Source organism: Podarcis pityusensis, assembly GCF_964106645.2.
Source record: "Podarcis pityusensis genome assembly, chromosome: 8".
In the NCBI taxonomy this organism is placed as follows: Eukaryota; Metazoa; Chordata; class Lepidosauria; order Squamata; family Lacertidae; genus Podarcis; species Podarcis pityusensis.
Genome location: NC_138033.1, coordinates 37,865,997 through 37,892,191, shown reverse-complemented (window position 1 = coordinate 37,892,191; position 26,195 = coordinate 37,865,997). Strand labels below are relative to the sequence as shown.

At 47.6% G+C, this 26,195-nt stretch overlaps 2 protein-coding genes and 1 long non-coding RNA gene across 7 annotated transcripts in view; 1 reads left to right on the top strand and 2 right to left on the bottom strand.

Annotated features, from left to right (window-relative positions):
• The window catches only part of MTSS2 (MTSS I-BAR domain containing 2), a 64,791-nt gene extending 48,830 nt beyond the window's left edge, over window positions 1–15,961 (bottom strand). For 3 of the 5 annotated variants that reach the window (XM_081016890.1, XM_081016888.1, XM_081016891.1), the window contains exon 1: window positions 15,483–15,960. In XM_081016890.1, coding sequence (XP_080873016.1) covers window positions 15,483–15,551 — 69 coding nt within the window. In that variant the 5' untranslated portion in view covers window positions 15,552–15,960. Of the gene's footprint in view, window positions 1–15,482 lie in introns of all 5 variants that reach the window. The other 2 variants (XM_081016887.1, XM_081016889.1) reach the window with 1 other exon arrangement.
• LOC308483270 lies at window positions 14,758–22,934 on the top strand. Its single transcript, XR_013989628.1, has 2 exons — window positions 14,758–15,056; window positions 22,154–22,934. It is a non-coding gene; the product is annotated as an uncharacterized lncRNA (long non-coding RNA).
• Window positions 17,601–26,195, bottom strand: part of VAC14 (VAC14 component of PIKFYVE complex) — an 81,497-nt gene continuing 72,902 nt past the window's right edge. The window contains exon 19 of the mRNA XM_081016894.1: window positions 17,601–18,499. Within this exon, the coding sequence (XP_080873020.1) occupies window positions 18,331–18,499 (169 nt within the window). The 3' untranslated portion in view covers window positions 17,601–18,330. The remainder of the gene's footprint in view (window positions 18,500–26,195) is intronic.

Genomic DNA, 26,195 nt, shown 5'->3' with positions numbered 1-26,195 from the left:
TGATACTGAAAGTCGCCAAGCGATCAATGAGGATCAACATAGTCACAATCCCCCTGCCTTGTTCCCAACACAGGTCATTGTACAGGGTAACTAAGGCAGTTTCAGTACTAAAATCAGGCTTCAGTCCAAATTGAAATGGATCCAGAAAACCTGTCTCTTCCAAGAGCACCTGAATCTGTTTGGCAACCACCCTCTCAAGAACCTTGCCTAAAATGGGGACATTTGATACTTGTCAAAAATTATTCAGATCTTCCAGGTCTAGGGAAGGCTTATTCAGGAATGGTCTTGTGATGACTACTACTGATAATAATGGTCTTATTTAATGCTTGATCTCTCCTCTCCTCTTTCTAACATAGAATTAAACCAAATAAAGAATGATAATACAGTACCCTCTGCCCAACTTAAGCCATACTAAAATGCGTTTCCTCTCTGAACTGCAAGGAATACCCACCTTTGAAGGGGTTGGCATGAACCACCCCTGTTGGCACTAAACAGCAAGTAAATGGCTCTCTCAATTTGAGACGCTGTTCTTTTTCTGGAGCACCCTTTAATACATGCAAAGCAGGCAAGTGCCACATTCTCTGTCTCTAGGAACTCCAGGAAAGGCTCCAGGTTTCTCCCAGTCCTGCAGTTGTGGAAAACACGGTAGCCTCCTCCACCACTTTCTCAAAACAGAGCTAGAGAGGGGAAGCCCACCCCTTTCAGACATGGCAGAACACCTCCCACTGCAGTGCTCTTACCCACGACAGGATTGCAAACAGCAACAGCTCTAGCCAGGCAGTTCTTCAAGGAACCCAGGAGTCCTGCCGGTTCTGATCTAGGGGCTACTTTGAAGAAATTCAGCTCTATCAGGCACAGGGCACCCAAAGTGGCACCAAAGTGTTTTTTGTGAGGGAGAAGGAGGTCAAAGCACGCGCCCTGGTGACACCTTTCGTCTCACATCTATCATGCACGCCCCTCTCCAAGCCACTGCTGGGAACACGCCAAACTGACACCAAGTATCTGCATCGCAACCAGCTGAGCCTCTTCCCCTTCTGCTGTAAACTGCCTGAACCCTTTGCACTAAAATATGACTTCCTTGCAAGTAATTTTGAAAATCCTGAAAACTATTGTGGGAACTGGACCACATGTCAAACTGGGCTGGGGGGGGGGAGATGGGGCGGGAAGAGAAAATAGCTTTGGAATGCCTCGTTGGCAAAACATGTACTTCTTGAGATGGAAGGTAGGTGGACATCTTGAAAGCAAGTTTTCCAGACAGAAAGAAATGTTTGACCGGGGCAGCAAAACGTCTGGGGGTACCACTGAAGCTGGCAGCACCAAGGGGTGGGGGACTGCAAGTGATGCTAGAGCTCCTCCCCCAGATTGCTGAGCGGGGCAGATGAAGATGCTAAATACAGAGTCAGACTATTCGCCCGTCTAGCACAGTGCCAGCAGCTCTGACTGGTAGGATCTCTCCAGCATCTCTCCTTAGACAAGAATTCTTTCTGGCCCTACTTGTAGGGCTAGCAGGGGGGATGTAAAGGGGGCCTCCTGTATGCACAGCATGTATTCTACTCCTGAACTTATGAAGAGCCTGCTGGATGAGCTACACAAGTCAGGTAGAACAACATGCTTTGTGGAAACATTCCTGCCTCCAACTTGGGAGGGCTGTTTGCTGCCTCCTGCTCCTCTCATAGCCCAGGAAGAGCTCCCTTGCCTGGCTAGAGAGAGCTTGCCTGAACTCTTCCCCGGGTGCTGTGCTCTCCTGATCCCTGGCTGCCAGATGGGGCTGCCTGCTACCACTGCCATGGCTCTGGTTTTGATTTAACTGTACTCCGCTCTCCCACATCCAACTGCCAATAGAAGCCAAGCCGCACATAAACACAGAGACAAAAAAACAAAACAAAAAACCCAGCAAGAGCTGGAGTTCTCCTTCTACTCCAGATCTCTATGCACAATCTTCCCCAGCAGCACCAGTCAGATTAAACATGAAGGAAGAGACTATGGAGACTTGCAGAACCAAGAGGAGAGGGGATGTCCCAAGGAGCTGGACATCTGGACTGCAAGGACCAGTGTTCGAAACTCCCATTGTTCTAGGCACATTTTGCGACAGGGAATTTCATTAGCGCAAGCAGTTTCTGAGTTCTGGGCGCAGTACTGCACCTAAGATTTCAGATTAAAACTGCAGAGTGGAAGGAAAGGAGGACCTTTTTCTGCCTCCCCACTTCCAGCTACTCTCTGAAGACTGGAGAAGAGACCCTCTTAAGAATATTGGGGGGTGGGCAAGGGAAGGAGTAGACCATGTGAAAAATGAACATAATATTTTAGCTGCAGTTGAATGAATTTTCAGCTTTGAATTCTTGTTATAAAAAAGCGCACCTAGACATTCTGTTGTTGCACCCATAACCTAGATTTAAGGTGCAATTTAGCTCCTAGCTTTTATATCTCAGTTTCTAATACTGGTCAGAAGGAGGCAATTCCTACGAATATATTCCAGGTGGCAAGATGTGGTATTTGCTAAGCCTCTCTTATGGAAATGATGAAAGTAACATTCCGCATATGACATCATGCAAAACCACCTCAGGATAACTTGGCTACAGTGCACCTCAATACTGCCACAGATACACTTGATGAGCAAAATCCAATAATCAACAAGGAGAGAATGCAATCAGGACTCTTTCCCAGGATGAACAACAACAACAACAACATTCCCTGGCCAGACTGCCCAATGCAGAAGGCATTTGTAAGTGTAGAAAAAGCATGCACCCATTTTCTGCTGGATTCTAGAATGTCACAAATGGAGAGGACAAAGCATCTAGACCACCAGGCTTGAAACTCAACTTGGCTTCAAAGAAATTGCAGCACAACCCTCCTTGGTCCAAAATGCTCAGGTAGACATGCTCTATCAAAAATCAAAACCACAACCTGGGGAACTCCCTCCCTGCCCCCTTTTAAAATTATGTTCACATCCATTTTGTGCTGTAAAATAAATTTATGACATATACGACAAGCTAGTCAGAAAGTCTGCCTTGGAGACTTCCCTGTGATCTTTGCCCATGCATGATGCAGAGGGAATCTCACCCTGCTTCTCAAAATCATCCGTTCACCATGCCTTTGACAACCTGGCACCCTCCATCTGCCCTGTACTACAATTCCCACCTGCCTTTGCCAGCGCACCTTTGGTACTCCAAAAGATCTGAAGGGCACCAGGTTGGCAAAGGATAGGTTAGCTAGCTAGTATCCCCCACTTGCTATGTTTATTGTGAGTCCCTCCAGTTATTCTCTCAAAATGGTTTATCTGAAAAGTGACAGTTCAGTTGTTCAGGAAATAGGATGATGGCAACTACTTACATGGCTTCTTTGCCTCCTTGATAATTTGTCTTTGTCCCTGCCAGCTGGCTCTAGCCACTTGCCCACTCTACTTTGGCATGTGTTAAAGTCATCATGGGTAAGGTGCCCCACAAGGCCCATTAATAACACCTACCCAGGGCCCACTGCTTTGAGCAGCACTGGGGGGTGGTGGGGGAGGCTGGGTCGAGTTACTATTTTAATTTTCCCCAATGCCCCCAGTACAGAATTACCCCAGGGCATTGTGGGAATCAGACCCAGTTGCCCGCCACTGCTTGCAGCAAGGACTGCAGCAACTAAGTAAGACTCCCAGGGCTCCTGGGGAGAGGACAAGGCCCACCAATCAGATGGAGCTGGTGCTGGCCACACAGGCTGTTGTGTAGATCCCCATAATCTATGTGCTGCCTAATCTTCTGCAGTTCTAAATAAATTAGCATTGTTGTATTATATTGCCAAGGCACTCTAGGGAAGTACCATTTAAATGAAAAAGCACAGCCAGAAAAGCATTAGTACTAAATAAAATACAAAAAGGTGTTAAAAATGGTGCCCATCACAAAAGTTATAGTGAACATGTGCTGAGATTCAAGCCCACTGGGGTGCATGGAACATAGTTGAATGACCACATAGAAAAAATGCAGCAGTTATCAGGAGTCAATCCATGGCAATTCTGCTTGTAGATTACAGCTGAAGTATAGTGACTATGAACACTAGAAGCCCCCCGACTCCATCAGAAAACAGCCCAAGGCAATGCACAACATTTTGCCGAAAACCATCAACCTATTGCTGAAAAACGTGCCACGAAAACCATAAGCAGTACTGTCCTTTGACAAATTTGGAATGCAACTGCTGACTGGAGTCTGGCATCCTATGGCAACAGCAGAGCCAATGCAGACCCAAGCAGGTCAGCCAATGAATGTGGAAGAGAAGAGAAGAGAAGCAGGGCAGGTGTCAAGTGTATGTTAACTCTCAGGGTTGGACTGATAGCAAGGCATGTTGCCTAGCAGCCAGAGGAGAAGGAAGACACTCAGTGCAGCCATGTGGGTTTTCAAAAAAAATTTAAAGTGGAAAAATTTCAGATGCAAATTAAGGTAATTTGCATTGAAAAAATTCAGTTTGCATCGGAAAATTATCTTCTACCCAGGAGTGATCTCATTTCGGATGTTTACTGTATTACTCAGCAGATATTCTCCCAGCTGCTTGCAGTGCGGTTTGCAGGGCATCATCTCTCCCTCCCTGGCAAAACTGACTCGCAGTGGAAACCCCTGGAGTGCCTGTGGTTATACAAAGCCCTAGTCACCGGGCTGGGTCAGTGGCCTGCGTGGCGTCCAGAGGAACCTGGGCCTTCAGAGGCACAGTTGTCCTAGCCACAGAGGCCTCTGTCTCTCTGCCAGGGAAAAGCTCAAGCAGTCAACTGCAGTGCCTTTCATTTCTCACCCAGCTCATCTTCCTCCGCCTGCCCTGTGCCAGACGGACGGGTTGCCATGTCTGCAGCTAAGCCTCTCGGGGAAGTCTTTTTTTGTAAAAAAATAATAATTGTGTGTTGCCTACCCAAGGGAGAGAAAATGAAGATGTCGGCTCAGTGTGCAGCACCTGTGAAAGAGGTAAATTCCATACTAGGGATCATTAGGAAAGGAATTTAAAATAAAACTGCCGATACCATAATGCTGTTAAACAAATCTATGCTGCAACTGCTCTTGGGATATTGTGTACAGTCCAGGTCCCCTCACCCCAAAAAGGATATTGTAGACCTGGAAAAGGTTTAGAAAAAGGCAGCCAAAAGGATCAAGGTGAAGAAAGGCTGCAGCATTTGAGGCTTTTTAGTTTAGAGAAAAAGGATGTACGAAGCAACAAGACAGAAGTTTATAATAGCTATGCTCTACCTTCACTATCAGAGGCAGTATGCGTCTGAATACCAGTTGCTGGAGGGGAGAGTGCTGATGAGCTCAGGTCCAGCTTGAAGGCTCCCCATAAGGTCATTTGACAGGCCACTACTGGATGCTGAACTAGATGTGCCGTTGGCAAGTGGCACAGTCACAGCATGTGCCAAGTGGCACAGTCACAGCATGCCAAAATGATGGCAATAGCATGAAGCCACCGTGCGCAATGGGAAGCTTCTCTCTTTTGCAGTATTTCTTGTTGCACTTCCTCATTCAACACTGCTATTCCTGTCAGGCCCAATGCCTAAAGGGATCCTGGCACTCAAGCCCAGCAAGCCCAAAGGCTGACACTTAATCCTTGAATGACAAGACATTCTCAGGAAGGCTCAGTGTCATGCCACCAGGAAGTTCCTGGGTTGAAATGGACCTGAACCATCTTGTTTGGCCCCATGGAACCTCCAGCTGCAGAAGCAGCGTGCACCCCTCAAACTCCAGTGGCTATGGGGCCTCCAACTCCACTTGTAGGCTTCTCAGAGGCATCTCTGACTGACCACTGCAGGGAGTAGAGGGGCCTGTGGGTGGTGTGACAAGGTAAGGTGCTTAACAACAGTGGGGCCCTTGTTCTGTTTAACTCAAATGCCCCTTTCCTCTATGCTGCAGGGTCAAGCTGTGAAAATGCTAGGTCTCTGCAAGTCCACAGCAGAAGGGCTGCTTGTGAATGGTGCTGACTGATGGCATCAACTGTGATGCTAAGAAACTGCTTCCCTTCCCAGCTCCAGAAGAGTATTTTAAAAAAGCAACAGAGGAATGTTTCAAATATATATATATCTAAAAGCAGGTAGCCCAACGTAGCGATTGAGGCAGGGCAAGTCCAATGGCAACCCAGCCAGATGGGCAGGGTATAAATAATAAAATTATTATGAATATTATGTGTGACAATTCCTCCCCCATTTCCTCTCCACTTCTTCTGTTGTTTCCTGTGTACCATATTCTACACTGCAAGCTCCAGAGCCAAGGCATCCTCTCACTCTTCCTAAAGCACCATTTTCATGGATAGTCCTAGATCAGTAATAAAGGGGTAGTTGTCAATTCAAGCTGAGAAGTCAGGAGGGAAGTAGGATTTCCGTTTGTCATTGAGGGGCCCACCAAGAGTTATTTTCTGTATTATATCCACCTTCACCCCATTTCCACCTCCTCTCTGACACTTTAGGCAGGAGAGCTACAGGACGAGGCCCAAGCATCTCCTTTCAGGGGTTGCCACCACCTGGCCCTCACAGCCAAACAATCTGCTGCTCCTCTGAAGCCAGACAAAACTCTGCAGCTGCTCATCTTCTGCTCAAAGCGCGGAGCCAACTGTCACTTTGCTGCTTCTGGCACACCTGTCATGGATGGTCCCCACTGCAGGGAGGCAGCCACTGCAGACCCCAGAGCTATTTTCAGAATGCTTTGGAGAGATGGTTTTGGAAGTGTTGCCAGTCTCCACACCACATATACTCCCTATCACACACACGCTATTTTAATCCTTAAGTTGTACTTTTGCAGGGTAGCCTAAATATCAATCATCATTGCAGACAACAGATTCAGAGATGGATGTTTATAGAGAAAGGGATAATATTAAGATGGCAGTGAGCAGGGCAGAAGAAAAAGTTTTGTACGAATGTTGTGCACATGAAGGGGGAGGATTAAGCATTGCCTACCACAGAGAACTAATGAATCAGAAGCGTGTCATCAGCAATAAAACACCACCCCCATATTATCCACCATATTGCCTATACTTCTGCACCAAGTAGCATGGGATGCCAGTATGAAATTAATGTAAAATTAAGCCGTTGTGCATATGGTGCCCATTACATGGAATGACCAAGTCCACATCTGCTAATCTGGGAGAGAGACAATGAGTTCCCCACAGCACCTGCTCAGACATGCCATCAAGAGAGGGAGGGTTGCCTCCTGTGCCTATATTTGGTTACTCACTTCCTCGCTTGGCCCAGCCAACGTGGTCCAGAGAGAGGCTTGTGGGCCAATATCATTATCCTCCTTTACGTCTGGCTCCTCCAGGACAAACATACCTGCTGGCTGGGATAAATTGGCTGTAATATACAAGTAATATACAAGAGGACCGAAATATGAAAAGAACTTTGATCTGCAGTCACCCTTCATCACATTGTACAAAAGAAAAGACTAAGAATCCTGCTGCAATGGAGTCCTCCAAGAAGTTCATGACAACAAACAGAATTGACCAGGGAGCTGCAGAGAGGAGAGATAATAACAGCCCTATGGTTTCATTATGAGTAATGTTAACAATGTGTGATCCCTAGCCCACCTTTTTATATATAAGCTAAAACCTGAAGTGAAGAATAGAGAAGCCCAACAGCAGGATTCAAAAATAACAAGGGGCTCTAGGGGTTTCCGTAAATCATAAGCTAAAGCAGGTCAACTCTGATGTGGTGGCGAAAAAGACAAATGCAATTCTAGGCTACATTAGCAGAAAAAAGGCATCTAGAAGATGTTATTGTAACAGCATCACCCATCTCTGCTTAGGTCGCACTACACCTGGACTGCCATGCCCACTTCTGTGTGCCACAGTTTAACAAGGATATGGATAGACTGGAAAATGTCCAGAGAGGGCAGGAGGCCAAGTCCTAAGAGGAGGAGAGGCCTACAGTGCTTTGAATGTGTAGCCTGGGTAAGAGGATTAAGAGGTGAGACGATAGCCATCTTCAAAGAACTGAAAGGCTGTCACAAAGATGATGGACCAAACTTCCTTTGGTCCAATTAGCTCAGAAAGGACTGCTCTGGCAGAAGCAGCCCCTCTGAGGGTCTCTGTCAGAGAGAAAAGTCTTTCTCAGCCTGCTTTTGAGGATTCTTTAACCAAAGTAGCTGGAGATTGAACCTGGAACCTTCTGCATGCAAAGCATCCGTTCTGCCATGAAGAACATCGGAATAGCCCTTCAGCAGCTGGATCAGACCAAAGGGGGCTCATCTAGTCATGCATCCTGTTTGCACAGCAGCCAACTAGATGCCCAGTGGGAAACCCACAAGCTGGACCTGAGCACAAGAGGGTCCTCCCCTCCTATGGTTTCCAGCAACTGGGATTCAGATGGATAGTCAGACCTGCTAGGAAAGACTGATGCAGCTGTACAGGTCCAGGATGGAGAGGGAACAGTTTTAGAGGTGAAATGATAGCCGTCTGCAAATACCTGAAGGGCTGGTGTAGATGACAGGGCAAATTTATTTTCTGTTCTTCCAGGATGCAGGATCAACAAGTTCATATTACAAGAAGTGAGATTTTTGAGCAAACATTAGGAAAAATGTCCAACGTACGTGCTGCTTTGACAGTGGGACAAACTGCCTCAGAAGGTGGCCACCTCTCCTTTGTTAGAGCCACCTCAGCAAGGGCTGGATGGAAGCTGTGACTTCCTGCAGAGGTTTCCTGCAGGGGGAGTTTTGACCAGATGTCCTTTGAGATCCCCTTCCCACATGTCAAACTCCAATGTTACAGGTCGGACTCCAGTCAGCTCCTCATCTGATCTTGTTTGAGAGTTGGGCAGCAGCTGGAGCTATGCGTTCTGTGTGACCTTATCCTGCCCCTTCCTTGGCCTGCACACCAAGCAGTGGACCCTGCTCAGTCCACATAGACAAAAAATAAAAATCACTCATTAACAGAGGAGTGAAACCCTTACTGCTTCTGCCCAAGGACAGGAGGCCCAACAGTTCTCATAACCACGAGCCCTCCAAGAGACACCTTGCAGGTTAAGGGTCTGTGGAGCAGGCATGGCCCCCTGGATCCAATGCTGAGGATCCGCTTGAGGAGCCCTGTAGGTTGATCCCTGGTGAAGAACCCCTACAACTGTCAGAGGAGGCTTCTCGTTTGACCTTCCCTGCACAGTCCTCAAGAATGCCAGCACCCAAACCTGGGGTCCAGGCCAAAAACGACCTAGTATGTGCCTATGGATACAGTCACAGGTCTACTCATGAGTATGCAATCTCTGATACTCATTCATTTTCACTGCCAGCAGCTGTGGTTTCAGAGACCAGAGGGTATAAGGCCTCCCAGGTAAGCCCCCCAGTAGCTGTAAATAAAAATGGGCTTCTGTCTCCTTGTTGAACTCCCTATGAGCCAAACCATGTTTCCAGATTACATTTTGGATCTAGAGTGGTTGTCTCTGCTTGACTTCAACTTGTTGAGACTATGCTACACCTTGAACCCTGTGTTTTGGTAAAAGGGTTTGTCCTTATTGGGATAAGAGCCTAGCCTGGTCCCCAAGGGCACCCACTGAAGCACAGCATAGCCCAGACTACAGACTAGAGCTACAAACAGCTGCACACAGGATGTTCCTGGTGGTCCCTGCACTTTAGGGTTCTCATTTGGGGATGCAATGTGTCTTCAGCCACCAGCAATGTGGATGCTGGCTGCTTTGTGAATTCAGCAGGAAAGAAATGAATGACTCAAACAAGCAAGAAGGAAATGAATGAAGCAAACAGCTGGAAAATCCAGGGCAGGCAAGTTGCCTCTTCTTCCCCCTAAAATGGCGATAAATGCTTTCACCAACTTGGTGTCCTCCAGATTATTTAAACAGAAGGTGATAAATCATGCTGACTGTGGTTGATAGATGGTTGTGGTCCAAAACATATGAAAAGCACCAAGCTGGTGAAGGCTGGCATTGGCCAGGGCCTCCTGGCTCTCCCCTAGGTCCAGCTGCATTGGCACTATCTGTCCAGGCCCTCCATGGGGTACCCCTTGTTCTGAGAGTGGGAGGCTTCCTTCTCCCTGCCCCCACAAGGATCCAGGCCTCAAGAACTCACTGCAACCTTTTTTGTCCTCTCCCTGGCTCTGAAGGGCTCTAGAGCAGAAAATGGCTTCCCCACCCGCCTCTTGCCCCTGGGGCAAAGCTCCTGGAAACAGGGCGGCATCAAAGCTGGAGGTTAGCCCATAGCTGGGCTTCCTGAGAGTTGCAGCTTCAATGTGAGAAAATTTTGTAAATGGTATACAAGCAGGTCTAGGATGAGGCATCCAGTTTTTTGAGTTCCACTGAACCACCCAGGGCATCTCTCCCTTTTCATTCCTCAGAAGAAGATATGGGAAGGGAATCAACAGACTTGAGGAAGTCTTAAACCCCTCACTTGCATGCTTCCTTTTGTCTGAAAAATCAGAAGCCCCTGCTAACTTTATCCACATGTATACATAAAGGCCTCCAGCCCCTGCATCTAGTTTTGGCTTTACTAACTTTTCATTGCTAACCTGGCCTGCACCTGTGTACAATTAACATCTGGAAGGGGAGATGGAAGCCTGCAGTATCCACACACTTAAAGTGTTTTGTGCACGGAGCCTGAGTGTCATCAGTGGCAGAAAATGATGCTCAATCCACACCAGGGGAATTTAAAATTATGGAACATGGTGGTCTGTCTGTGCTTCGGAGATGGTCAAAGTTTATCCCAATATTTAAGAGCACCTAGAAAGGCCCATCCCCCATGAAAGGCTTGTTCAATAAAACGAGACCGAGTGCCTGGCTACATTCTCCTTGCATTCCTGAAGCTCAACCTGCGACCTCATCATCCTCCCATTCATTCAAGGCTTAACCTTTGAGCTGTGCTTTCCCCTACTTCCACTTCATTTGTAAATTCTAAATGAAATGGCAACAATTATTTTAGCTCTGTTAGATTAATTAACAGCCACATCCTATCCTCCAGTGATGCCGACTGGGCAGTCCAGGACTACCTCTCAGTCACTTAGTGCTGGCATCACATGATGAGACAATGACCTCGTGACTCATCCTATGTATGTCCACCATCCACTCTGTGGAGAAAGGGGCACAGAGGAAGAAGTGGAGGCATGGCCCCTTGCAACACACACACACACACACACACACACACACACACAGAGGCATCTTAACTCCTCTAAGAACCATCTGCTGTTCTACAGATGCCAAACCGTGCTTCTCTGGATGGCAGGAGGCTGATAAACTCAGCAGCCAACTGGAAGATTAGTAGCCATGGCAAGGAAGTCAACTCACCTGCAGCAGTGCAACTCTGCCTGAAGCCATGGCAGAAGAAGCAAGGAGGTGGTGTGTGACTGAGAACTTGGTCCAGCTCACAAGCCTCCAGCAGCCAAGGGCAACAGAAATGCGGAAGCCAGTGCAAGCTGGCTTAATGCTTGCAGCCTCAGAAACTGGGCATTAAGACCAACCACAAAGCCACAGGGGAAACAGCCAGCCAGGCCAAAGCAGTCCTCACCGACACACAGAACAGCGGGCTAGGAAGAAGAGAAAGGCCACTGGCCAGGCACCCACACCTCATGAAACACTCTCAGAACAGAGGGAGGAGTGCAAGGTGTCCCTTGACGCAGCAGGTCAGAGTCTCCTGCAAAACCGACACTTCAGCATGACTTGTATGTAAGTGGAGACTCACGTGGGCAACAAACCCCACCAAGGCCAGGAAAGCTCCAACAATACACTGAGGAAGGAAATGGGGAGTCCAGGCAGTCAGGGAACACTGGCAGAACTGCAAGCCAAACACTTGGTTCTGTGGAGCCTTTCTTGCAGGAATCCAAACAGATAACAGGGGCCATGGAAGCAAGACCTACTGAGGAGGCCTACGCGATGCCTAACATCACCATCACCTCTCTTGGCAGGTGAGCCTGTTGGCAAAGGCATTAAGAGGACCAGGTGAGCGCACCTTAGTGACATAGTGGTAGGTGTGTTTGAACTGTGTCTTCCATCTGCCCCAGCTAGCATGGCCAATGGGACTTGTAGTCCTACAACATCTGGAGGAAACCATGCTGGCTACCCCTGTGTACATGAAGGGCGGCAGAGAGAATGCCCCCCATGGGCCTCAAGAGATGGCAGCAGTGCACCCAGCACAAAGCCAAGGAGCACCTGACTGGATACAGAAGGCTCTATTGCCAGGCATCTCCTTGGGATGAGGGTCTACTTGGCTGAGAGAAGATCCAGCTGCAAACAATGACTCAGCAGATGATAAGGAAGAAGAGGAGCAGCAGGCAGGAAGGGCTTAAGGGCCTTCCTCTCAGGCCCTTGCTGGCTTAACAGTTTTCCAGCTCCGACACCAGGTGCTCATCATGAACAAAACTGCCCTTGCTGCTGTCCCAGGGCGTGTTTCTGGCCTGTTAAGAAACCAAAGCATACAAAAAAGCAGGGACAGAAAAGTAGAACTGAGGGAGGGGAGAAATGAGGAGAAAATTTAAACGTGCACTGCAGGTTATAGTGGTATAAAACGAGTTTGAGGTCTGAAGGGGTTAAATGGTTGTTTTTAATGATGCAACCTGCCCTGGGACCTTTGGGTGAAGGACAGGTAATTAATCAAACAATGACGCGGTTTTCCTAAAATGTTGGGAGGGGTTTCTGAATGAATGGGAATGACTCCCCCACTGCTTGGAAGAGAATGCTTCTGAAGAACTCTGCTGCCTTATCTCAGAGCAAAGCTGCTGGCTTTAGCCCAGGCTGGGGCTGACTCCATCATCCTTCATCATTGGCCATGATGGCTGGGGCTGATGGGACATGATGAAGGGCACAGGCTCCCCAGTCCACAGAATTATTTGGGAAACTTCAATGAAAAACCACCATGCAGGTGCTTGGGGCGGCTTCTGATGCAGCTGGTCAGAGTAAAGGAAAGGGAAAGTAGAGGCCCTGGAGAAGGCAGGTGGGGGGGAACCCTTCTCACTTGCAATTGGAGGGCCATCCTGGGCCCAGGAATAGACTCAGGGGGCTCTTCAAACATCCATGGGCTTCTAAGGATTGTATGCCAGTTTTAAGAGGAAGCCTGGTGTTTTAGGAACACCCTTGGGTGTTCAGTGGTCATAAGAGGACAGGGGAAGAGAAAGGGAGGCAACTCATCAAACTGGGCATTGAATGCAGGATCCCAGCAGCCACAGGAGCTTCCATCACCTTCATGAATTATTTACTATTATTTAAAAGATGCAAGATCCGAGCCAGTTCATTTGAAGGGAGTTTACGCTCCCAGGTTTTTGCTGGTGCTTCATTCTGGTAATTACTATGATTATAATTTTAAGTCTGTCTCAGATTATTTGTTGCATTCTATTCTGCATTACGATTTTAATTGTTCCAATGATTACTTTTCAAATGGTCGTCTACTGCCGTGGGAAGTGGCTCCTCCAGGATCTAGCTACCCACAGTTCCTGAAGCACTAACAGTATCTAACAACACGGCCCCCCTCAACAATCTCTGCGAGGAAAACCCACACATGTGTGAGCACACGCCGCTCCCTCCTCACTTGGTATAGCCAGAAATGGGGGGGGGGTTAAGTGCATATTAAGCAAGTGAGTGACATCTGCAGCACGCTGCATTTTAATGCAAAACTAATTTTGCTGAAGCAGGGCCAGCCTTTGAATGGGTTGCCTTCCTCCCTTCTACTTTGTTGCACCAGTTACAACTCAGGTTAAGTGGGACACACAGCTTTCAGAATTGAGGCCATCTTGAGTCCCCCTTGAGAGAAGAGAAACTGGAAATCAAACTTAGCAGTAGGGGGAAAACTGGTGAGTGGGTGGGATCTGTCCAGCTCCATGATTTGATGCAGCAAGGAGAAACATGGCACTTTGTGCCTGTGCCCAACTTTGACAATGAAATGTGGCTCGGAACAAGGTATCCAGGAAACTGCTTCATGCCTCAGGAGCCAGTGCCAGAACTGGAACCAGAAATAGAACCAGGGGTCTGGCTAGAACAGCTAATGGGAGTTGTAGTCCAAAACACCTGGAGTGAGCCAGGCTGAGGAAGACTGATCTAGGAGAACCAACCCAAAGCTTCACTCTACCGTGTCTAGCAATCTCCTCCCAAAGGCTTCACCCGCTGGATTTTAACAGCCTCCCCATTCGTGGCCAATTTCTGCAGTGGGAATTCAGGTGCATGAGGTTGTCCACAAGGTAATCTGATGCTCAATAAACTCAGCCGCCATCAATTTCAGCTGGCCAGATTTTCCACCTTGTCTGGGATGTGGCTCAAGATGAAGTTCAAGACAAGAGAGATTCTTTCTGTCTTGATAATTCCCCAGATCCTTAGCATGGGGCAGATGCCAGAGCCGCCAGGGCTCACTGGTGAAAAACTGGTTGTTTGAATCCTCAAAGGTTGTTGAGCCTGCTAATTTGATTCTTCCAGGTTAAATTGCCATTCTAATGTTCATTCTCCAAGAGGGTTGGCCACTTTCTCTTGTAAAGCCAGTTAGGTTGCTGATCCTCACAACTCCTGGTTGCAGTCACCCTCCTAGGGCACACATTTTTCTAGGGTGTGTGGATTTCTTCCATGTGGCATTTTCACTTTCCTTACAAGCCATGTAAGAGAAGTAATCTTGACAGGATTGCATAAGGGGTGGTGGTGGAGGTGGTAGAAGAGGCTCCTGCAGGCCAGGCCAAGGGGCAACTACCGCCATGCTGAATCTGGCAAGGCAGTGAGCGCCACTCGCCTCTGCTTTTTGCTCTCCAGGCCCAGCACCAACAACTTCCCCGCCCCCTTCCTCCATCTGCCACTGATCCACTCATTTCTCTCTAAGTCCCCCTCCCGCCCCTTCCTTGGTATTTAGATAAATTATCACTATGCAGAGCTTTACGGCGCTTCTACTGCGTAGGAACTAGACTAGACTAGATATAGATAGTAAATGGTGGCGAAAGGGCCCTCTGCCCATGCTCGGAGGTATCGTCTCCGCGACCGTCCAGGCTAGAACTGCTACTATGCTCAGCTCTTTCCGAAACAGCGCCTGGCCATTTTGAAGAAGGAAAACCGTCTGATGGAGGAAGCCGAGCAGCCGGGATGGAGGGAAGCACAAGGCAGACGCCGCCGCGCTTGAGGGAGCCTCGGCAACCCGATTTACAGCTTCGGCGCCGAATAAGTTAAGGCGGCAGCAGCTCCGCTCCCCCCCGTCATCCCAATGGTTTTATTCCCCCCCCCCCCGAAATCGCTCCTCCTGCAATGACAGCATTGTCTGGGCTGGGGGGCGGCGGCGGCAGGCCAGCCTCGAGACACCCCCCCCCACTCCGCCCGCCGTCGCGCGTGCCCATCCTCCGCGCGCTGCCTCGGGCGTCCGGCGGGCCAGGGAGCCAAGGGCGCGACGGGCTCCCCGGGAAGGGAGGCAGAGGCAAGCCCCCTTGCCTTGCGCGCCCCTCCCCGCCAGGCTTGTTTACGGGTTTCGGCCTCCCGCAGTAGCAGCAGCAGCAGCAACTCCAGCCTCCGCCCCCCGTCCCCGCATCCTCCCCATTCTGTGCAGACGGGGCGCGGCGGCGGCGGCCGGTCCCTTCCTTCTTCCGAAGCGGCTCACCTTCATGTCGTTGACGATGGCTTGGAAGAGGCCGCCCAGCGCCCCGCACTCCTTCTCCGCCGTCTCCATGGCCGAGCGGCGGCAGCCCGTCGAGGGGGGCCAGTCCCGACACAGCCCCGCGAAGGCGAAGGCGGCGTCTCCTCCTCCTCCCTCTGCCTCGCCGCAGCCTCTCTCTCTGTCTCTCGCGCTCGCTCGCTCGCTCGCTCGCTCGGCTCGCCTCCCTCGGTCACTTCCCGCCACGGGCGGCCCTCCGCGCTGCCGCAGCCGGGAGCGAAGGCGATGAAGAGGCGCTCCGAGCAGTGGCCATCCTCTGGCCCGGAGCAGCAGCAGCGACGACGAGAACGGCGGCGAGCACCCCGCCGGCCGGGGAGGGGGAGGAAAAGAGCGTCGCCGCGCGCAAAAGGGGAGCCGGGCGGACGCCTCGGAGCGACGGGGCGCAGGCGAAGGCAGCCGGAATCCGAGGGGAAGGAGGGGGGGGGAGAGGGATCCAGTCACGTGGGCGATGCGGGGAGGGGGCGGGCCGGGAGGAGGGGGAGGGGCCGCCCACGCTAGGGGCTTTGCAGGGAGAGCAGTGGAGCCGCCGCCGCCACTCGTGGAGAGCCCGCGGGTGACCCACAACTCCGCGCTCCGCCTGGGCAGCTTCGATGCAGCGGCTTCTTCCTCTCGCCCACCGAAGCCTGGAGCTGCCGAGGGGGCCCTCGGAGACGCTCCCCTCGCCACTGACAGAAGGAGGCTGGCCCCTTGGGGACAGGAGACACCCCTCCTGTCGGACCCGAGGGGAGTGGGCGGGAGGGAGGCCCGGTGGATCTCGGCTACACATGGGGGACGGGGTGCAGAGCAGTTGCGTTTTCTAGCTGTTGCCTCGAAGCTCCACGCTGCGTGGACGGGCTGGACTTTCCCCAGCCCCCGTCTGTAAAATGGGAGCAACCCTGCCCAACCTCGCCAGGGGAAGCAGGGTGGCACCACGTCACCCAAGCTTGCCTCCACTGCTTGGCAGCCGCTCTCCAGGACCTCAGACCTGGCTCGACTGCTGCCGGGGATTGAACCTGCGGCATTCTGCCGGCCAAGCAGCAGCCCTCCCGCTGAGCCAAGGCCTTCTTAATTGCAGGGGCTTCTTGGGCCTAAAGCTAGAAACGAGGTCAAGGTCAAAGGCAACCCTGAGCCCAAGTCCACCTGCAGCATCTCCACGGAGTTACTACTTAGGCCTTGCCTCCACCTAGGTAGTAAGAGATTGCGGGTGGGGAGGTACTGGTATCATTGCATTGCTGCTGCTGCAGCTGCTGCATGATTATCTCCTCTAGAAGAGGCTGCCTGTTGCATCACTGCTTGAGGCCCTGCTGTCCTAAGTAGGAGGCACAGCCAGATATGCAAGAGAATCAGCTTCTCAAAAGGCAGGCAGATTTTCCTGTCACAATTAGTAAACCTTTTCAACCAGAAGGCTACAAAGTGAGGTTCCAGATTTAATGCAGGTACACAGAAGGAACTGCAGAAGCCCCTGCAAGTGAGAGCTCGCAAAGAGAAGTGTGGCTAAAAAGGGAGCTTTGTCTGTGGAAATGACACTCATTGATCCAGGAGAAGCCTTTATTTTTTTTTAAAAAAAACTTTATTCATACAGGACACCAAAGGTTAAATAAAATGTCAGGGTTCAGATTACTAGGGCAAAGGACGTCCCCACTCTGTAATGGAAGAAAATGCCATGTCTGTTCACAGAAATGAAAGCAACCAGACCTACTTCTGAGTATAACGTGCAGGATCAGGGAGCACTTTTTGCAGAGTGGATGGCAGCAGAAAGAAGGTCCAGCACCTGCTGTGGTACCTTCAGACTGGCACACAGGATAGATTCACCTTCCAACCTGCTTTCCTCCAGCTGTTTTTGACTAGAATTCCCATCAGACCCAAAATCACATCGTCGTGTTGGCTGGGGCTGACAGAGGATCCTTTCCAGCTCTACAGTTCCATGAATTGTAGTCCAAAACAGCTGGGGGAAAAGGCTGGGTAAGTCTTGGGCAGCAAACTGAGGTTTCAACAGGCCCCCCTGGCCAAACAGCAGTGCAAACTGGGCAACCCCTTTGATCTCTCTCATGGCAGGGAGGATGTAGCCAAAGGAAGTGAAGTCCATTCTGCCATCAATCATTTTATTTGCCATACCTTTTATTGCAAGGAGTGTTTTACAATAGTACAAAGAAATCCAGGCTAGAAATACAGTTGGTCTATAGAGATCTATATATACACATACACACAGGTTAGCTGTAAGCTAAGACTGTGCAGTCCAAACACATGGTTTTTGGGGGGCTGGGTGGGAAAGCAGGCAAGGGAGGTGATCCTGCTGGGAGTTCATAGCAGTTGACCAACCCACACATGGGGACCAGTGTGCAAGCCCACAGGGTTGCTGAGAGGGGTCAAGGCGCTGTGGATTTGGCAACTGCGTCCCCAAATCAGTGGGGAGGAAGGGCTGCACCAGGGTTTCCCACACACCCTCCCCCCTCTCAGGATGGAAGTGGGAAGTCCTCCCATTTCTTTTCCTCCCTCTGGCAGTAGCAAAAGCACGGCTACGACCATCAGATGACCATCACAAGGGAAGGCGAGGGCTCTTGCACCACTGCCAGAGAGGAAAAGCACATCCCAAAGTAGACAGCAGCTTCTTGTTCCACCTCACAAGCAAATCCTGCCTGGGAGGATCAGAAAAGGCCCCCCAGAACATGCTGGCTCGTCCTCACAGCCAGGTGGCATCTCTTCAATGTGTAGCTAGCAGCAATATCCAGCCAAGGTCTCTTCCCAACTCCAAGCCATGGAGTTAAGCTACTCCGGCTGCTTGGCTGCTTCCTCTGTGTCCCTTGGGTTCCGGCCTTCAGAAGACAGTTCTCCGATCCAGGTTCTCGCCCCGGTTGGCTCGCTGGTGCCGGACCTGGAGGTGTTTGCTCTGGACCTTCTCAAAGTGTTGCAGCAACTCTGCGTAGTCTATGGCAGGGGTGGTGACAGAGGTCTTCTTGGAGGTGAGGCTGGCCTTTGGGCCATCCCTGGGGAGAGGGAAGAGAGAGCATCAGGGGCTGGGGACTGTTGCCAACAGCCTTGTGGCCAGAAAGAGGAGCTGGGCACTGGAAGACACATGCACTCTTGAGATAGTCACCACTCAGGTGCCCATGGGTGCAACAGTAAAAAAGAAGGGCAATGCTGTGACCCCCTCTACTCCATCTCCCTGCAGTCATATGCAGGTACAGCAGGACCATTTTGTGCTCAGCCAATCCCTTTGAGGAAGGGGAAATGTTCTTGAAGTTGCACAAGACCTCCTAGTATTCTTGCTCACTACAGACTATCTCTGATAATAGAATCATAGTATCACAGAGTTGGAAGGGATCTCAAGTGTTATCTAGCCCAATCCTCTGCAATGCAGGGATCTCTGTTAAAGCATCCATAACATTTGGCAATCCATAAGTTTACAAATAAAAGAATTGTTGTTTCAGAGAAAATATGATACTGTTTTAATATTCAGGATTTCTCTTCCCAATCTCATAGAAGGGTAAGCTAAAACACAAATATTAAAACCACAGAAATCCAGCCCAGGTGCAACGAATCTGAGTCAGCCACAAGAGCTTTGCTCCACCTGAAGTTCAACACAGTTGGCCTTCAGAATTGGCAGGCAAGTGGCTGCCCAAGGCGATGCCTCCCACCTCTGACCCCCATTTCCTGAATATGCAGCTTGAGACTGATCTTGATTCTCATGCAGAGACCTCAAGGGCAACAAGGAATAATGCCTGCCAAGCTCTTCAGTGCTCTTGAGCCATCCCCATTTATCTCAAAGCGGTGTCTGCCTGCAACTTCCTTCATTCAAAGCCAATCATGTTCTTGAAAAAGATTGGTTTTATGAACCAGAAATGTACAAGGGCTGTTTTCTACATGGAGGTCTCCAAGATCCTCCCAACTGACTTGTATTTTGCTTTGTTTTCGTTCACGACATTTGTGGACTGCCCTTCATAATATTTATCTTCATAATATTTATCCCAGGGCAGCATGCTGAGGAACCTCTCCTTGTGCTCTGTAGATTGTTCTGGGGCATGCAATCAGTTCATGTGGCATGAACTAGTTTACTGCAAACCACATACACCCAAAAACTCCCCTGTGGTTGCAGATTGCAGGGGAAGATGGAAGCAGACATGTGAGCAGTGTCCTGTCTGCCTTCACTCATCTTCTCACTGAGGAAGCCCTTAAAAGCTACCATTACAACCTAGACAGTTTGAAAAAGGACCTTGGCTGGATCACCCATCACAGCCTCAAGCAGAGAAATTTGCAGCCAACCAACCCTCCTTCCCTATCAAGAGGGAGGGGAGCAAAGAGGTTTCCCTCCATGGCTCCCTACAAATGCCATGAATGACATATACATGCAAGGATGATGTGTTTCCTCATAGGACAATTGTGTAGTTCTCACAGTCAAGACAAGATGCCAACTCTGTATCTGGCCTGGGCAGTTTGAATCTCGTCCTCTCTGCTTCCTACAAGCTCCCAACATTCATAATGGGGCAAGAAGGGCTCTTTATCCTAGCCTGCCCTTTTGGTGTGACTAATCCAGGGTGTATTTGGAGACAAAGCCCAGTGCCTGAGCTCTGCTCAAACTGCAAAGAATTTCCTGTTTGCGCGCCTCTCCCTTTGGTAAGCGGACAGCCCAGCGGTTGGTGCTCTGTGGCTCAGCACCCTGGAACTGCAAGTGGGATGGGAAGGCAGGCAAGACGGGGGGTGGGTGGGGGGTAGATGCAGGAACAACAGCTGGAATCAGCGGCAGCAGCAACAGGGCTGCTTGATCTGCCAACCAGATTCCAGGAATGGCAGGCCTTCATCAGGGAGCAATATCACAAGATCTCCCTCCATTTGCCAGCTCAAAGGCAGCTGTCTCTGGGAAGGCTCACAGCAGAGATACAAGCTAGCACACTCATGTCCGCAGCTCTGTTCCCATAGTAGGTTGGCTTAATAGTGGTGAAATCGTTCTAAGTAAGCATGCTTAGGATTGCACTGTAAAGCAAATGGCTGAATCTGTGTTTGGTGACAAACACCGAACTGAGCACAGAATTGAGCCCACTCTGAGCTCACACCCTCCTGCTTTCTCAAAAATTGCAGGGGAATGTGAAACATAGGACTGATGTAAACCAAAACTGGTGTAGATGCAGACAGGTGCTTCTACAAAGGGGAAGGAAAGGAGGCTGCACCTTCTCAGATATCTCAAATACATTATAGGCTAAAAACCAGCTGTTAGTAGACACCTGTCTCCAATCACCGGCTGATTAGCTGTGATGTTACAGAATATTCATAAACATTACCAAGTGTCAGAACCTTGGTGAACTGCAGTTGCTAAGAGGAAAGTAGGAGGACAGTTTGACAAAGGCAAACCTCATTTAGGGCCTAAAGGCAAATGTGATGGGATGGAGGAAGCGGGGGGTTGCATCATACATTAAAATAGGCAGATACACCTTGCAATGAAGCTCATGTACTTAATTATGCAAAAGACACTGGACTAAATAAGAGTCCTTGCAATGTTATAATACTCTGCAACTCCTTGCATATACAGTGGTACCTCGGGTTAAGTACTTAATTCGTTCCGGAGGTCCGTACTTAACCTGAAACTGTTCTTAACCTGAAGCACCACTTTAGCTAATGAGGCCTCCTGCTGCCGCCGCGCCACCCGATTTCTGTTTTTATCCTGAAGCAAAGTTCTTAACCTGAAGCACTATTTCTAGATTAGCGGAGTGTGTAACCTGAAGTGTATGTAACCCGAGGTACCACTGTAATATTGTAACAAAATCTTACACTTATAACAACTATATGCCCCAAGTTTAAAAGTATCTTTTTTGTAAACCACTCTGAGGTGTTTTGTTTTTTACAATCAAGCAGCACATAAATTTCATGGAATAAATAAATATTTGTGATTAGGCAACTGAACTAAATTATTGGAAATACTAGTGTTTCTATCTAATATTTGGTAAATGATATAACTGGAGAGGGGCAGTCTAATTTAATGCATGTTTGGAAGTGCAGCTGAATTCTATGGCCTGGATGTGCCCAGGACCACAGCCGTAGTTTCAGAGAGAGTTAAAGAGAGATTTCTATAGCAAAATGCAATTGGGAAACGAATTGGGGTTTTTCATCAGCTCTCTCCTCCTCCATGGGAGGCAGCCAGCACCTTCCTTGTTCTGGAGCACTGACTCTAGTCAGTAGGACCACAATGGGCTCCAGATGGGGCCTACTTGTCCCTAGAATTGCTGGGCAAGAGCAGAACCTGGCAAAAATGTGGCATCTCTTGTCTCCAGTCCTTGCTCTACAGCCTGCAGAGGAAAACACTCCAAAGCCTGTTGGGGATACTTTGCTGTAATCTCAAAAGTTGCAAGGGAGTTTAAGAGAAGTGTCGTTGGTCAGTGGCCACCTTCCTGCTCCTCCTGCACAACAGTTCAAAGCACTCTGCCCTCTTCCCCGGCTAATCTGTCACTGATCAACCCTTCCTTTACATGAGCCTTTGCCCACCGCCCCCAAAGAAAGCACAAGCAAACTGGTCAGATTTGCCTAATCTGCTATGATTTCAGGGTGAGGATGCTTTTGATTCAGATCTGGCTTTCTCTCTCTCTCTCTCTCTCTCTCTCTGTGTGTGTGTGTGTGCGTGCATGTGCTGTGCACACCCATAGCGTATACAGGGCCAGCTCCAAACAAAACAAAACCTGCTGTTAACAGTTATCAACTTCGCAAATCCCCACCAGACACTCTCTTTCAGCAAGTCAAAAGAGACCTCCAAACTGCTGCTGACCTAAGAAAGAGAGCACTTCTCCAGTTCTATCCTCCTCTTTCCCTGCATTCAATGGAGCAGCAGCAGCAGCAACTGCCTTGGAAATTCATTTTCCACAAGGAAAGAAGTGAAATGTCATGATGGAAGAGTTTAGGCCTTGGCAACCAGGAGAAGGATGTTGCAAGAAGTGGGAGGTGGAGAGGATGGGGTTCCAAAGGGATGGAAAGACTTGGAGGATGCCAGACATTGCAACCCCTATGGTTGTCGCCAATTGAAACTATTACAGTTAAAAGAATAAACATGGATAGGTGGTGGGTGACCTATAGAGATTTGTTGGACTTTTCGAGGAACAAACACGGACTGAAACCACTGGAAGAAGTAAGGAGCCAAGTTACTGATTGGCTTCAGTATCACCAATTACATGATATGTTTAAATTAGATAAGAAAAATTGTGGGGTTTTTTAAAAGCTCTCAGTTTGAAAAAAGAGTTATTGACAAACAAGGAAAAATTATTGTCCAAAATGTATACACTATTATTGGAATGGGAAACAAAAGATGAGCTGATTAAAGACTCAATGACTCACTGGGCAATGGATATAGGATATAATATAGACATAAACCTCTGGGAGAAACTTTGGGAAAAGCTATCTGAAATTTACTGCATGCTACACACTGAAAGAGAATTATATGAAAATGATCCATAGATGGTATTTAACTCCGAGTAGATTGGCTATGATGTATAAGGTGGAATCGGACTTATGTTGGAAATGCAAAGAAGTAGAAGAAACTCTTTTCCATATGTGGTGGATATGCAAAAAAGTTAAAGTATACTGGGAAATGATATATAATGAGATGAAAATGATGTTTAAAACAACTTTCAAAAAAAAAAAAGGTAGCGTCATTTCTGTTAGAAATTATTCAGAAAGAGGTTTCCAGGAGTCAGAAGAACTTATTCATGTACGCAACAACAGCGGCTCGGATCTTGTTAGCCCAAAAATGGAAAGTGAGAGAAGTCCCTAGTAAGAAAGACTGGCAACTTAAGATGATAGAATATGCAGAATTAGCAGGCCTAACAAGTAGAATATGAGAACAAGAAGAACAGGTATTTAAAGAGGAGTGGAATTTTTTTCTCACGCAGGAATTTTTGGACTTTTGGGATCCAGAATTGGTAAAAGACAGTTTCAGAATAGTAAATGCCTTCAGACTCGGGAGAAGAGGAGAGAAGAAGGTGAGAGACTGTCTGATTACTTTTCGAACAAAAGAAGAGAGGGATAAGATTTTGGGCCTACATTTTAAGAAGACACTGGAAATCCATCGGACAAGGGTGGAAATATTCAAAGATATTCCGAAATATCTTCTGGATCTCAGATCAAAATATAAAGACTTGGTTACCCTGCTGAGAAGGAACAATATCAATTTCAGGTGGGAACTTCCTCAAGGCCTGTCTTTTAGCTACAAAGGAAAGAAGAGGAAAATAAGATCGGAAGACGACAAAGACAAATTTTGTAGAGACCACGGAGAAGACCTACAAAAAGAACTATCTCCGGAACCAAAAGACCTTTCGAAAGAAGGGATACCACCGACGGATGAGGAACAGGCACTAGGTGCAGTAGGAGGAGAACTAAAACAATAACATCATGGCCCTGCAACTTTTAACATGGAACTGTCGGGGTTTGAATTCCCCTCAGAAGAGGAAGTCAGTATTTCATATATTAAAAAAGGAACAATTGGACCTAATTTGTTTACAAGAAACACATATAACAAGATTACACAGGAAATTGTTGATAAATAAAAGACTTGGTCAGGAATTTATTTCGTCAGATAAAGTTAAAAAGAGAGGGGTTGTGATTTACGCAAAAGACAATTTATCACCAAAATTTGTTTTTAAGGATGACCAAGGAAGATTTGTGGCAATTGAAATTCAAACACAAGGAGAAAAATTTTTGATTGTAGGAGTTTACGCACCAAATGATGGGAAATCTGATTTTTTTAAGAAGTTGCATGAGACCTTGATGGACCATATGGATTACAACATGATTTTGATGGGAGATATGAATGGAGTGGTATCTACTTATATGGACAAGGCACAAAGACAGGTAGTCACCAAATATGGTAGACTACCGAAAACCTTTTTTGACATGACAGACAACTTGGACTTAGTGGATATTTGGAGAATTAGAAACCCCTTGGCAAAAGAGGGAACTTTCTTTTCTGAAGCCAAAATGACTTGGACAAGAATTGACCAAATTTGGATAACTAGAGGAATGGCACCAAAGACAAGAAAGGTGGAAATCTGCCCGAAAATTTGCTCCGACCATAATGCTGTTAAGATGGAAATGAGACTAACACATCTTCCATCCTTCAGATGGAAGATGAATGACACCTTATTTAGAGATGAAGAATTTCTTAAGAAGGCCCCAAAAACTCTAAGAGATTACTTCGAGATAAATCTTAGTTCCAACGTGGAGAAAAGAGTAATCTGGGACGCAAGTAAAGCTGTTATGAGAGGGTTCCTAATACAACAGAATGCGATAAAGAAAAAAACTCAAAATGAAAAGAAGGATAAAATTATGAACAAAATGAATGAATGTGAAAAAAGACTGCGAGTAAATCCCAAATCTCAAGAGATTCTGAGAGAGTTAAAGTTATATCAAGTACAATATATGAAAATAATGAATCAGGAAATAGAATGGAAGATTAAACAAATGAGACAAAAGACTTTTGAATCGGCCAATAAATGTGGTAAATTGTTGGCATGGCAAATGAAAAAGAGACAAAAATTAAATACGATTACGAATTTAGAAGTGGAAGGAAGGAATATACAGAACCCTGCAGAGATTAGAAGTTGTTTCCAGAAGTATTTTAAAAGACTATATACTCAAGGGCCAGTGAAAGAAACAGATTTAGACCAATTTTTGAAAACAAATGGACTACAAAAAATATCTCAAGAAAAGAGACTAATTTTGAATGACAGAATAACTGAACAGGAAATAGAAGGTGCCATTCAAAATATGCAACTGGGTAAATCTCCAGGACCAGACGGCTTGACATCTAGATACTACAGATCTTTAAAAGAATGGTTAATTCAACCATTGAAAGAGGTCTGTAACGAAATTATGGAGGGGAAGAGGGCACCAGAGTCGTGGAAAGTAGCATATATTACACTTGTACCAAAAACAGAGACTGAAAAGACACAACTTAAGAACTACCGCCCTATATCATTACTTAATGTGGATTATAAAATTTTTGCAGATATTTTGGCAAAGAGATTTAAAAAAGTGCTGTTGGAAGAGATTCATAAAGACCAAGCGGGCTTTCTCCCAGGAAGACATTTGTCTGATAATTTGAGGAATATAATTGATATTTTGGAAAAATTAGAAGTGAATATAAACACTAAAGCAGTGTTGATATTTGTAGATGCGGAGAAAGCCTTTGACAATATTTCTTGGAATTTTATGAAGAAGAATCTTCAGGGTATGGGGGTAGGCCAAGGTTTTGAGAATGGTATAAGTGCAATTTATTCAGAACAAAAGGCTAAACTAATTGTAAATAATGTTGTGACGGAAGAACTTAAAATTGAAAAAGGGACACGACAAGGTTCCCCAATTTCCCCACTTCTTTTTATTTCGGTCCTGGAGGTTCTGCTGAATATGATTAGAAGGGACCAGACGGTTAAAGGTATACAGGTCGGAATTAAACATTATAAATTGAGAGCATTTGCAGATGACTTAGTATTGACGTTACAGGAGCCAGAATCTAGTACAAAAAGGGTTTTAGAACTGATTCAAGAATTTGGTCAAGTGGCAGGATTTAAATTGAACAAGTCAAAAACCAAGGTTCTAGAGAAAAATTTAACATCATTTGAAAAAGAGAGGTTTCAGAATGAGACAGGTTTAACAGTGGTTAAGAAAGTTAAATACCTGGGGATTAACATGACAGCAAAAAATGGGAAT